This window comes from Tinamus guttatus, unplaced genomic scaffold (assembly GCF_059628265.1).
Source record: "Tinamus guttatus ecotype Peru unplaced genomic scaffold, ASM5962826v1 Tinamus_guttatus_pri_ptg000048l, whole genome shotgun sequence".
In the NCBI taxonomy this organism is placed as follows: domain Eukaryota; kingdom Metazoa; phylum Chordata; class Aves; order Tinamiformes; family Tinamidae; genus Tinamus; species Tinamus guttatus.
In genome coordinates this window covers 10758870-10771566 of record NW_028288582.1, presented here as the reverse complement: position 1 = coordinate 10771566, position 12697 = coordinate 10758870, and the positions used below count along the sequence as shown (strand labels likewise).

At 36.0% G+C, this 12697-nt stretch overlaps 1 protein-coding gene across 4 annotated transcripts in view; it reads left to right on the top strand.

Moving 5' to 3' along the window:
* Positions 1–1578, top strand: part of PAPOLA (poly(A) polymerase alpha) — a 40780-nt gene extending 39202 nt beyond the window's left edge. For all 4 annotated transcript variants that reach the window (XM_088539677.1, XM_088539676.1, XM_088539675.1 and 1 more), the window contains exon 23: positions 907–1578. In XM_088539677.1, the coding sequence (XP_088395803.1) occupies positions 907–1002 (96 nt within the window). In that variant the 3' untranslated portion in view covers positions 1003–1578. The remainder of the gene's footprint in view (positions 1–906) is intronic.
* Positions 1579–12697: the final 11119 nt, after the last annotated feature.

Sequence of the window (12697 nt, the reverse complement as noted above, 5' to 3'; positions counted from 1 at the left end):
GAGTGGTAATGCATTTGACTTTTTAAACGAAAATTTACAACAGTCATATTAATGCATTTTTCCCTCTGTATCAAATGTACTTTATATAAATTTTGAACATCTATTACATAAGGAAACAATTTCTAATAAATCATGGGAAGCAATGTCTAATAGCTGGGCTATTGTGATATAATGGATACTCAAAATAATAAGCTTAAGTGGAGTGGAGTAGAAGTACTTAAGGGAGGAAGAAAGAAAAGAGACTGACGAGTGTAGGAATACATTTTTATTTTTTTTTCTATCGTGAAAACGAATCAGTCATACTGAATATAGAGAGTTCCTTTTTGTTTTGCTTCAGTTGCAGCTTTGCTGAATGAATTCTAATTCTTTTAAGTGGGAGAAAGCTGTTCGGAGTATTGTCAAAAATACTTATTGCAGTTGTCTAGTACTGTCTTGGAGGAGTTTTGGTTTTTTTTTAATAGAGCATTGAGAAAGGTTGGAAACGTGAATATATGAAAACATCCTTTAATGTTGGGATGGTTTTTCATCATTCATCTACAAGAGACATGGGTCTTTACACTGCGCATTCAAAGCAGTCTTCAAATACTAAAGATACAGATTTGATGGTGTCGCCTATAAAGCACCCCTCTTTTGTGGATGTTATGCTTTATTTACAGGTTATAAGTAAGTCCAGCTTAATTTCTTGCAGTTGTGGAAGAGAAGCACATGGTATGAAAGATTGGCACAGATTGTTCTTCTAGGGAAAGGAATGTCTACATCTATGCTTACAATTTATAATTACCCTGTTTTTTTTGTATAATCTTAAATTCTTTTGTCATGGTTGGAATTGAGTGCCAGTTACTAAAATATTTTTCTTTTTATTTTTGTGAGATTAAAATACAACTAAACTTACTCTTTTCTTTTCAGAAAACATCCAGTACGGACCTTTCGGATATCCCTGCTCTCCCTGCAAATCCTATTCCTGTTATCAAGAATTCAATAAAATTGAGATTGAATCGGTAAAAACAACCTCAGGGGTCCATAAACAGTATCTGCCAACTCAACCTGTTGTCTTCTAATGCGAGAGAAAAGGAGAACGAAGGGTGCAAGACTAGAACGTGATCGCAATGGATTTAGGTATATTTTGTGCACTTCCCTTTCTGGGCTAAAATCACCACTTGATTGGAAGTCCAGGTTAGTATGTGAAGCCAGGAGTACTATTAATGTGTTAGCAACAGTTGCATTAAATATTTCGAAGGATTACTGCCTTTAAAAACATGAACACTATTTGTAGCCATATTTGACATTCTGATTGAATTTGTTTGATGCATTGTTTCAAAAATTGAGATAAAACTGGCATAAGAATCCCTTAAATGCACTTTTATGTACTTTTTTATTGGAGTATGACTAATTTTAGATCTTCAGCTGATACTTTCATTTTATTGAAGGATCTCTTCAATACTAGTAATCTGCAAATTGGCTGATGTTCTACGATATACTATACACTGAAAACAGTGTATAGCATATCTAGTTCGACTGCCATCAAGCAGCAGTAAGCCTTTAAAATGAAATGTCAAATCTTGAGGTTATAAGACATGTGTTAAGAAAATAATTGGGGAGGTTTTGGTATTGGTGGGACATGATTAAGATATATGGTCTACTTTTATTTATAGAATTATTTTAAAGTGCATACAGATCAGCAGTCAAACAGCAGATAAACTTTTCTTTGAGCTAATCAATCTCCTTATGCCCTTTTTGAATCCTTTACTATATTTCTTGGGAAAAGCTTTTGCATTTAGTTTTTTTTTTTTTTTTCTTCTCCAGCTTGTATGCACAATATAGGACAATTGTTATAAAAAGAAAAACAAGCAAGACCCTTGTTTTACTTTTTTTTTTTTTTTTTTTTTTTCCATTTACCTTATAACAATAGTTGTGGCTTGTAGGCACAAATTCAAAATTTTATCCCGTGACTAAAAAGTTTTAAGTAATATTGTGTGCCTGTGGAAAAATAACACTCATTTTGATGGCCTTCAGATCACTAAATATAAGATGGTTTTTGTACACTCCATAAAAGTCCTATATGCATTAAAAAGCTTCAGATTTTAAATAAAGGCAAAAAGATTTTTTCCCCAAGAATTTTAACCCTTTTATTTTAGATGGCTCATCAGAAATAGTTTTACATACTGAACAACATTGAACTTTTAAAAATCATATTTCTTGTAAGCACTTCACATCTAGTAAGCTCTCCTTTCTTTTGTTCTGTAGTCCTATCAAAAAGATCAGTAACAACTTTTTATTTTAAAAGAACTGAATCTCTCATGGCAAAGAACATCAGTATTTGAGGAATGTGAGGGATATCAGCAGTAATTACCAGATGTAGATAACAAACTTCATGTTACTGTTACTTAGTCTGAAATAAGTGGGATGTCAAATCATACTTCTCATATTTTGATTAGCATGTTTTATGAACTCCCTTCTCCCATTGTGCTCCATCCTATTACACATGCATCTTTCATGTTAAAATTAAAATACTTACACTCTTCCCCTTATCCTTCTAAATTAATTTTCCAAAGTCAGAGTGTAGCTTATCTTTTACTTAGGCTGTGCAGTAACTGAAGGGTTTTTTCTTTTGCCATTTGTCTGAGATGTCTAGTAAACAATACTTCTTTTTTCCTTGGCCTGTGCAGCCTGCTGTTGTCCACCCCCAAAGAAGGTTATATTAACAGTTGAAGTGTACAAGGTGTCTGTGTATTTTGTGTAGCTATGGAGTTTAGATCGAAATTGCCAGGCACAAATTTAGTCTTGTCATTTTGTTTACACATCAGAAGATTTTTTTCATTTTATTAAACGTTTCATGTAACTGCACCCAAGTTTTACCAAGCTGGAAACTTGGAATCTTTCTGTATAGTGACTTTTTAATTCTAGTTTTCATAACCTGGAGATCAGACTGTTGCTTTCGCATGATGTACGTAGTGTCTCATGACTGGAGTTTGCTTTGTTTTATAGTATCTGTACTCCTTGTATTTTTCAAGAGCTATTTTGTAAACAGATGATGTATTTCTCCATTGAAAACACAATAAAAAACAGCACAATCCCATAGTCGCCTGATTCTTCTCAATGTACAATACTTATTTTACTCTGAATGAAAAGTTGTCTGTTAATTTTTTGGCTAATATAAAACAGAACAGCACCTAGAGAAATAAAAACTGCATAAAAGAATATTCTGTAAATAAACCTCATGTTGGTTTGGAGAAGTAACAACAAGATGCTAAGTTTCAGTCTGTTAAAGGGAAAATTGTGTGTTGTATGGTGGGTTTGGGTCTGCAGGTAGAATTTATTGACAAACGCATTTTAAGAGCATCCTTTTTCCCTATCTCCTGATTAGGACTCCATTTCAAAATATTGAGTTCTTCAGGGGATGGCAAAACTAGAAGAAACGCATGTATAGACAATCTGGGGGTGTACTGTTGTCTCTAAAAGTTTGAACTAAACTTTATTTAAAACACTAACTGTAATAGTCTTGGAATCTTAACACTTGCTTTCCTTGCAAGTGACTATCTGTTCCTTTTGTCAGCAGATGGCACTATTTCTCTTCTTGTCAAATAGTTCAAGCTTGCCCTGAAATAAAAGTAAGAATTACAAATAGCTGTGCATCATTTGATTGATCTTTGTATCAGCATGAGCCCAATCCTGCCTATTGCTTGATGTGAGTAACTTTAATGAGGAGCCCAATTTTTTGCTGTTTTCTTTAACTGCTGGAACCACTGGTACTTGTGGTCTTCGTATTATAATTACCCTGCCTAAACCTTTGTGTTGTGTATCTTTTTTTCACAGCATGCAATGACTTGTTTTATTTGAAACAAATGAGTCATCTTTATGTGTTGGCCACTCTGTCTCCCTTTCCTCTCAGCTCATGTTATTTATGGCTTTAATTCCTCTTATTTTTCCAGACAATAATGATCTGCTAGTAGTAGAAATAGATTCCTGGTCAGTGTATCTGAATCTACTGGCAGAGTTATGTTATTGAGTTACCTGTGATAGACATCTAAAAGTAAGTTCATGGACTCAAAATCTTCAAGCAAGAAGTTCAAAACTGCTGTTGTAGAGAAAATGTTAAACGTTAACCTGCAACCGTGATGGTTTTAGATACACTGGGTATCCTGATTTGCACTGGACTTGTGAGCTGGTGAATTTAAGCTTGTGCTTCTCTGATGTGGGTAGTGAGTGTTATTTGCAATTTCTTAGTGTTGTGGATTTTTTGAAGACCATGGGCCATTGTTTTAGGGTAGTTTTTTTCTAGAAGCTGTAAAATGTACAGCTGAGTAACTAATGAGAAGTATTAGTTGCGTAATAAATGTATCCTAATGCACATATCAATTTTATTCAACAACACAAAATTGAGAATGAATGCTTTGCTTGTAGAATAACCAAAAATAATTCTGTATAGCAAGAATATATTACTCTTTTACTAAAGCTGGAATCTGTCCTTAAATACGCAAAAACCTATGGTGTGGAGAGGAAGCAAGGTGTGATTTTTTTTTTTTTTTAATTATTTTTTTACACATAATTCGTATTGTTTTGAAGTTGTGTCCTTTCTTACTAAAGGTTTTCCATGTGGTAAAGGAGTCCTGGCACCCTTTATGTAACTGTGGAAGCCCTTTGGAAAAAGGTTTACCCTGGGGGTCCACTCATGAATACTACAAATACATTATGTGTGTATGCTGTAGGTTCACTTGTTAAAGATCTCAGTGTTCATTTTGGGAAAACGTTAGTAATTTTTTTTAGTCTAATCACGTTTGCAGAATTAAGGATCTGTTCAATAGAAACAAAGCTTCTAGGATTTGCTGATAGAGACAGATGCAGTTTGATACATTTACAAAGTTCAAGCTAATAATCTGAAATATCTGCAAACATCTGCCACTATGATCGGCAAAAGAATACGAACTTTGATATCAAACTTCAGAGAGTTTTATTTTATTATGAAAAAGATAATACAGTGAACCACTCTTGGATGTCCCATCTGGTTTTTGGATATTTAGACTTTCTTTTTTTTTTAATGAAGTTTAGGCTTATATGTATTGTTCTAAATTCAGGGATGCCATCTTTGGGAAACTTTCTCTGTATTTAAAGAATAAATCAGGTCACAGTTACCTTTCAGCATTTTTTTTTTAATGACCTAAACATTTTTATTATCTTAATGCTTTATTGGATTGTTTTAAATAAACCAAGAATAAGAATGTCCCCAGTGTTCAAGTTTTTACCCGGTAGGCTGTAAACTGCATTTAAATAAGTCAAATTTAAGTTTCTTAATGGTTTGAGAAAGTTATGTTTTTAATGGTATAATGCAGATGCAGATATTATCGAGCTTTGTTTTGCAGTAAATTATTCTTTTTAAATAGGAATTTTAATTCACACAAGTAATAGAAAAGGCTAAAAAGGCAAATCACTACTGATGTAGGACTATAAAATTCTAACTTGTTGGCTAAGCTGCATGTGATTTTTTTTTTTTTTTTTTTTTTTTAAGTTAAGAAAATAGCCAATGCATTTAAATTGCCCCATAATAACAATGACCCACAAAGTACTGGACAGCTTACTAGTGCAGATGTCTTTTTGTCTTATTTGCAAGCAAGCACATTTATTTTATGAATGCATTTTGTCATTTTAAAGTATATATTTATTCGGTTAGAATACTTAAATATTGTGCATAGTTAAAAAATCTACTCATCAATCAAAAGCTTTCATTTCATTTAAGGTTATTTTGGTGATATTTGCTTCACCAATAGTATGCTAAAGCCTATAAAATACCCTTTTTTATGTGTAAATGATGAATTATTAAAAGTCAAATAGAATCATATTCATGTACTCTTCATTAATAAGGCTATTCAAATCGAGCTGGGGAAAAAAATAATCTGTTCAGATGGGGTTGGGTTGAGGGGATGACATTTGAGGAATCTTTCTCCTTGTCCCTTTACCTCCCCACCCCTCCACCTGAAATATCAAAGTTTGATTCTTCTTCATGCTTTTTATTTGGAAAAGTACTTCCTTAAAAAGCGAATGTGTGTTTGGAGGTGTAGCTTCTGCTCCAAATTCATTAAAACTGTGCCTGGTATGATGTCTGATGCCGCGCGCCTTCCAGAAATCTGGCACGCGCCTTGTCCTTGTTTGCGTTCTCAGTCTGCAGCGGAGCTGTTAATAAAGAGATTGATGATAAAGTTGTTGAAAAGAGACAGTTGGGCAGGCCTGCTCACCATGAGTGACAGAGGGCACGCTCTGCCTTCGCAGCCAAGAACGCGGCCCCCGGCGGCTCGCGGGCCCTGCCCGGACGCCGTGCCAAGGCTGCCGCGTGCGCGAGCGGAGCGGCCTCCGCGGGGCCGGGGCCGCAGCTCTGCAACGGAGGCTTTGCTTAATTTAGGATCTTTGTGCAATTTCTAATTTAATGGCATCTGGAGATCAACTGCGTTTCAGGGGTAATATAAATGCTGCTGTAATTAAGAAGCTTTAAAAATGTTTTGTGAATGATCTGCTAGGACTTCAAAAAATATTTCTTCTTACTCTGGTTCAGCAAAGTGAGATAGCGATCCCGTGTTCTTAAAATTAACATTTTTGGCTTTTATGAGGAATAAATGCATTATTCATGTATTCAATCTAGATATTAGCTTCTGTAGGATTCTCCCTGCCAAGATGTCATAAACTTGATTCAACTCAATCACATGGTTGGAATAAGAGAAGCCCAGAATGATGGATGGAAACATTCATTGTCTCAGCCACAGTTTATCATTCATAACCTTTATCCATCGCGATGTAAGAAACAGCAAGACTGATGTAACATTTGGTAATTTAGGCCCTGTTCGTGCAGTATATTAGAATCCAAGTGATTATGCTTTTCTTAGTCCTGAAAAGCATGTGGATTTTCTGTAAGCTAGCAATCAGTTTGACCACTAAATGCAATATGTTGTCATTCAGGAATACTTGTTTGTTTTTCTCCAGGAGTGTGTAGTATTTGGAGTTCGTGAGAAGAGACAGAAAAGATTTTTCAGAACCCTTTTCAAGAGTGGTAGCTTAGTAAGTTTGGACTATTCAAACTGCCTTTTAGGTTTTTTTAAAAAAATTAATTTGTAGAAGGAATTTTTTTTGTTTGCTTAATCACATGCTTTATTGGTGGCAGTAGATCATTTTCTGTGGAACACTAGAATTTTTCTAGTGCTATTTTCCCCGGGACGTTCAGTTTCCCAGTTTTTTTAGGATGATACAAATACAGTTGAGCTTAACTTAATCAAAATATGTAGTAGTTTCCTACTGAATTCACCAATTGATACTTTATTTCTTTTTCAGTATTAATAAAAGGAGCCCTTCCCTTGAACTATTTACGTGAGCTTTGGGTGCATTTGCAGTAGTTGACATAGATTAAAAAAAAAGTTTCTTAGTTTCAATCAAGATGTAAAATTTAAAACACAAGAATCTGCTTTTTAGAAATTGTTACGTAAGAAAACATTCTGGAAAACATCAAGTCTCTCAATATATTTATGGTGGTTATAGTAACCTAGGAAGAACTGTTTAATGTAGGCATATAGGAAGCTTGCTTTTACACTTGCTTGGAGGGTCTGGGAATCAGTTCATGTTTTCAGTAGTTGTAGCTCTGAATAAGATTTGTCTAGCCAGAAGCGTGCCAGATGTTCTGTCTTTGCAGATAAAGTCAAAATGGCACGTTGTATTTAGTACCATTAGGAGTATTCTAGGCATTAGGAATACTTTTACATTTGATTTACTGTAACCTGTATTTTTAAAAATGCATTGAAGTTGCAGGTTTTGTTCTTATAATCACCACAAAGAGCTGCCTTCCTTTCTGGGCCATTAGTTTTTCAAAGATAACCTGAACCTCTTTCTGAAACAAGTTTCTAGCTTTTGCTTAAAATATCTCTTTAATATTTTACTAGTGTTTTAGTGTGCTAGATTTTTAGATTACCTCAAATTACCAGCTTTTATTTTCAGTATCTTCCGTTAAGTGTAAAACTGAATCCAGACTGGTCCTAAAAACAAAGAAAAATTTCTGGCACAATTGTTGGTATCAGGCATCCTTTCTTAGACACAAGAGCACAACAGCCCCCCAATAGCACAAGTCAGTTGATAGCAAAATGCAGGCATCAGTCCTAGTATTTTAGTCCTTTTGAAAGTTAAGGGTTCATATTGGTCATGTGATATTGAAGATGCTTTAGTGTGGTTATAAGAGGAAAAAATAACATGTAAACAAAACTTTTTGGAGTTTTTGTATAGAAGATGCTTTAAAATGATACCATTGGGGTTTTTACTGTAAATTTGAATTACACACCTGTTGACTCATAGGGTAGTTCTTGAATCTATGTTTTTTAATAGATATGTTATCTTTACTTTGTTATCTTGCTTTAAATTAGCTTTAAGGGTATCACCTGGAAGAGGAAGGAATAAATGCCATTAGAGCAATGTCCTAGAGAAAGGAAAGCAAAATTGGGAAATGTGCTCATTTTATCTGGAGCCATAGATGTTGCTTGCATCTGTTCATTGTTTGCATCTTGGTTTTTCACAACAGTGAGAGTTAGAGTTTAAATTTTTAAAGACAAATTACTTTTGAGGAAAACTAACCTACTTCTTTCACAAAGTCTAGAATTTCTTCTAGAGTGCCTGAGAGCCCCACACGAACAGCATGTTCATTTTACAAAGCAGGACAAAGTGCCTTACTGCTGTAAGTACTGCACAGAAGTGTTACCTTGGTTTACAGAAGATAGACTAAGTTCTGCTTAGTGAAAGCTTGTTTATCACCTTTTTGAGGGCGGCCTGTACAACACTGAAGAATAAAAAACAGAATTACAGGGGACACCTCTCTAATTGCCATTTTGACAATACTTCTATGCTGACTTATTTCATCAAAAAAAAAAGCGCCTATGCTTATAGGGTGAATAGGGTGATCCCAGTGATCCTCTTTTCTTTCAGATCTTTTCAGCAGCTTCCAGCATTTCCTAGTTAACCTACAGCCCTTTTCTAAACAGTCCTGTTATTTTAAACAGTTCTCATTATACTACTTTCTACCTGGAATAACTAGACTGAGAAAGCAAAAACTAAACTGAAGTAGGAGAATTAATACTTGCTACACGCTTTGATATTTCAATCTTCTATTATCTGATCTAAGACCCTGTTTCTTCAGCATTTAAGGCTTGGCCTACTTTTTGATATGGCTGTGTTTTTGTTGGCCCCTAAGCATGTTGATCTTATCCCTGTGCCTTCCCACACAAGCACATTTAAACTGTTGTTTCTGGGAGATGTTTTTGCAATTAAAAACCGTGACTACAAAAGAAGTGCTAGGTTGGGACGTGTGGGGATGGTGTGAGGGGATGACATCTTATCATGAAACTTCAGCTTGCCTGGGCCTAACTGAAGTAGGACGCTTGGCTTCAGTGCAGTTGTGTTGCAGTATCTTTGGCACCTCATCTTTCTGTGAGTAATTGTAAGCCAAGGCTGCTCGTCATTAGGCCGAGGGGCAGAGGGGAAATACGAACAGTGTCCTCTGGTGAGTATCTGCTCAGCCAGGGGAGAAGATTTGCTCAGGATCTTGGAGTCGTTTCTAATTCCCTAGTGAAAATGTTAACAGTCGTGGCCTAGATGTTATGGCAATTGCAATGTCTCCTTTGGGAGAAAGGTGTTTCTTATTTAGGTGTTGATTATGTGCTTGCAGATACTAAATTCAAACTCTTCGTCATAAAACAGTCAAGGGAAGATGCTTCCCAGTGCCCACTGATCAAAAAATTACAGTGCATAAAATGTTAACTCGAGTCCTGTGTATATGTTAAGTGCCCCAGGGAATTTTTCAGTAGTGTATAGAACCACTCTGGAGAATGGACTTTTTATGTGTTGGACTCAAAGTGAAATTTATATCTTTCTAATACTTCTTAAAGCTTTGTTACTGTTTTCAGACCTATAAATTGTGGTGACTGGTTCTGTACACAGTGGAATATGTATGAGACCTTATTTAAACAGACATGTGTATTTCCACTGGCAAACTAAAAACTGAAGTATGGACGGCACAGATAGGAGAAGCCGTTTGTCCAATCGATTCTTGGCATTTGTCCATTTTTCCTCATTGGCATTATCATATTTTGGACTTCTATAAGCACCGTTCAACTGATGATCTTGAAGCTTTTGCAAACATTAATTAAGCCTCTTGATGCCCTTGTGAGCTAAGTAAATTTAATAGATGCACTTTAGATGGGCAAATGGAGCTACAAAGTAGTTGTCTTGCCCAGGGTCGTTTAGTGATTCAGTGGTGGAGTTGGGAGTTAGAAAAGTAGCTGCCTCACTCCCCTTTCCAATTGCTAGGTCTAAATCAATTTTTTCCAGATAACTGCAAATAGCAGCCAAACTTTCATATGGGGAGCAACTGAAACAACAAGCAATTGTGGTTTACACTCTACTAATGAACATAGATTTCCTATAATTCAGAAAGGTTACCAGTCTTTGCTAAAATAATTTTGCTCCCTGGAACCAACCCAGCAAAAGAATTAAAAAGCAGCAAAAACCAAAGCTCTAGCTCCACAACCCTATAGCCTAAAACTATGGTTTTATCAATTTTATTTTTCCTTTCTGTACTTGGTGGTATCTTTTCATGGTTAACTTGTCTGTATTGGACCTAAGAAAAGACTATGTAATGCTTTACATGTACTCCTGCTATTCACTTTCCTGATTTGGAATATGAACTCACTTTCCTATGATTAAGAAACAAAAGAAGGAACTCATCAGGACGTTACTGGATGCATCTTGTGACCTGTATGCAGAAGGCACATGTGCTTTTGTTACCAGCCTGAGAAATGGAGCAAGCAGCCTTGCTGCTTACAGCATGTGAAATGTGCAGATATACAGAATTGTTCCTGGTGTAAGAGCCTTCCCTTTTTATGATGCCTTCATGCAGGACATTGCTCTTGCCTTAGGGCATGAATGAGTGTGTGGGTTTTGTTTGTTTGTTTGTTTGTTTGTTTGTTTGTTTTTCTGCCTCTTAGAATTTTTGTAGTATGTTAAATCTTTTGGAGGTTTTTTTAGGACATGGTAGTGTCAGCCCCATTGTCTCTGGTGTTGATTCTTCTTGCTGCTAGTCAAGTAGTTAACCCTACTAGTTAGTTTAATGATAACCTAATTGATTTTTTTTTCTTCATCAATGTCAAATGCCTGTATTAAACTAAGGGCTCATTAATGATTTCCTTTTATCTTCATTGTGTTTCTGAAGGCACTTCTTGCAATGTAAACTGTACCTTGCTAAGGGGTATCTCCAGGAAGTTGCAAATTAACTTCTGCAGGAAGACTTAGACTTTGTTTGCATTATATTGGTCCACCAATACACATCACTAAATCATACTAAAATTTGATGAAAAGTGGCAAAGACTTTTGTAGTAAGGAAAATATAGAGATTGGAGGCTACTGTGGGGAGGATGAAGAGAGATTACAAGGGTGAATATGTGAAGACAGCTCAACTTAACCATTTTATTTCCCAAAATGATGATACTCTTTCTTATAGGCTTTGCCTATTGTTGCAGGAAGAAAGACACAGCTCAAGGCTGGAGTTGACAAAGTAGATGAAAGACAGTTACCTTGTCCAAGAACTGATCACAAATAGTTCTAACTGAAATTTTGCTGTACAACTATCTGTGGTATTTCATTCCCAATATTTTTAGGTTTGGCAATATACACCTATGTAAGTTGAAACCCAGGTAATACAGTTTCTTCTAGTCTGGCAACAAAGTAGTTTATAGAATGCTGCAGAGAATTGCTTTTCTTGGGAGTGAGTGCTGAGATTGTGGTGCCCTTATCTAGTGGGGGGAAAGAATTAAATAATCAGAAAGCACATTGTAGGAGTAATCTTGCAGAGATTCAAATTTCAAAATCTAAAATATTTAAAATATTTAATTTTGAAACGATTAAACTTAATGTAGGAAGGTTGTAATACATTCTTGTTTGATTCAAGTTAGTAGACTAGAGCTGACTTTTTCTAATTTTTTAATATACAAAGTTAATGAATATGCTTACTAATTAAAAAATTCCTATTTGAAATTTCAACTACATGCACAAACATCTATGAATATATATATATAATATTTGTTGTCTGTATCTAACTTAGAAACATTTTTTTCCTTAAAATGACCTGTTTAATGAAATCTGCATAAAAGAAAAACTTTTCTCCATCAAGCTCCTATATACGTGAACCTAATTTATTGGGGAAAATCCTGGAAATGAGATGAGCTTTGTGCTGTGATCTAAAGCTCAGCGCACACAGATTTGGAAGGTACGCAAGTAACTTCTTAAGACGAAGGATAGCTTGTGTGAAAAACTCTGCTCAATGTATTGTGTCTCCTCTAAATCTGTGAGAGACGATGCATATTCCTGTGCTCGGTGATGAGTCCCGCTGCTCGCAGCTTTGCGTTGCTTCCTGCTGGTGGTGGCTCTGAAGCGGAGCTCTGCGAAGGGCCAGGAGCAGGGAGAGGCTCTGCGGGGTGCGCCCGGCCGCGCTGCCCTGCGCGGGGACGCCCAGGGTGCTGCGCTGGGGCCGTTCCCTGCGCAGGAGCAGGATGCGGGAGCACATCTGAGCGCGCGGGTAGTTCCCTGCAGCAGCTCCACTCGCAATTAGTATTGCTGTGCACTCCCTCCTTCAGCGCATTGCATCTCATTAGCAGTCTCTTTCCGTGGAGTGTAAGAAACTCCTTTT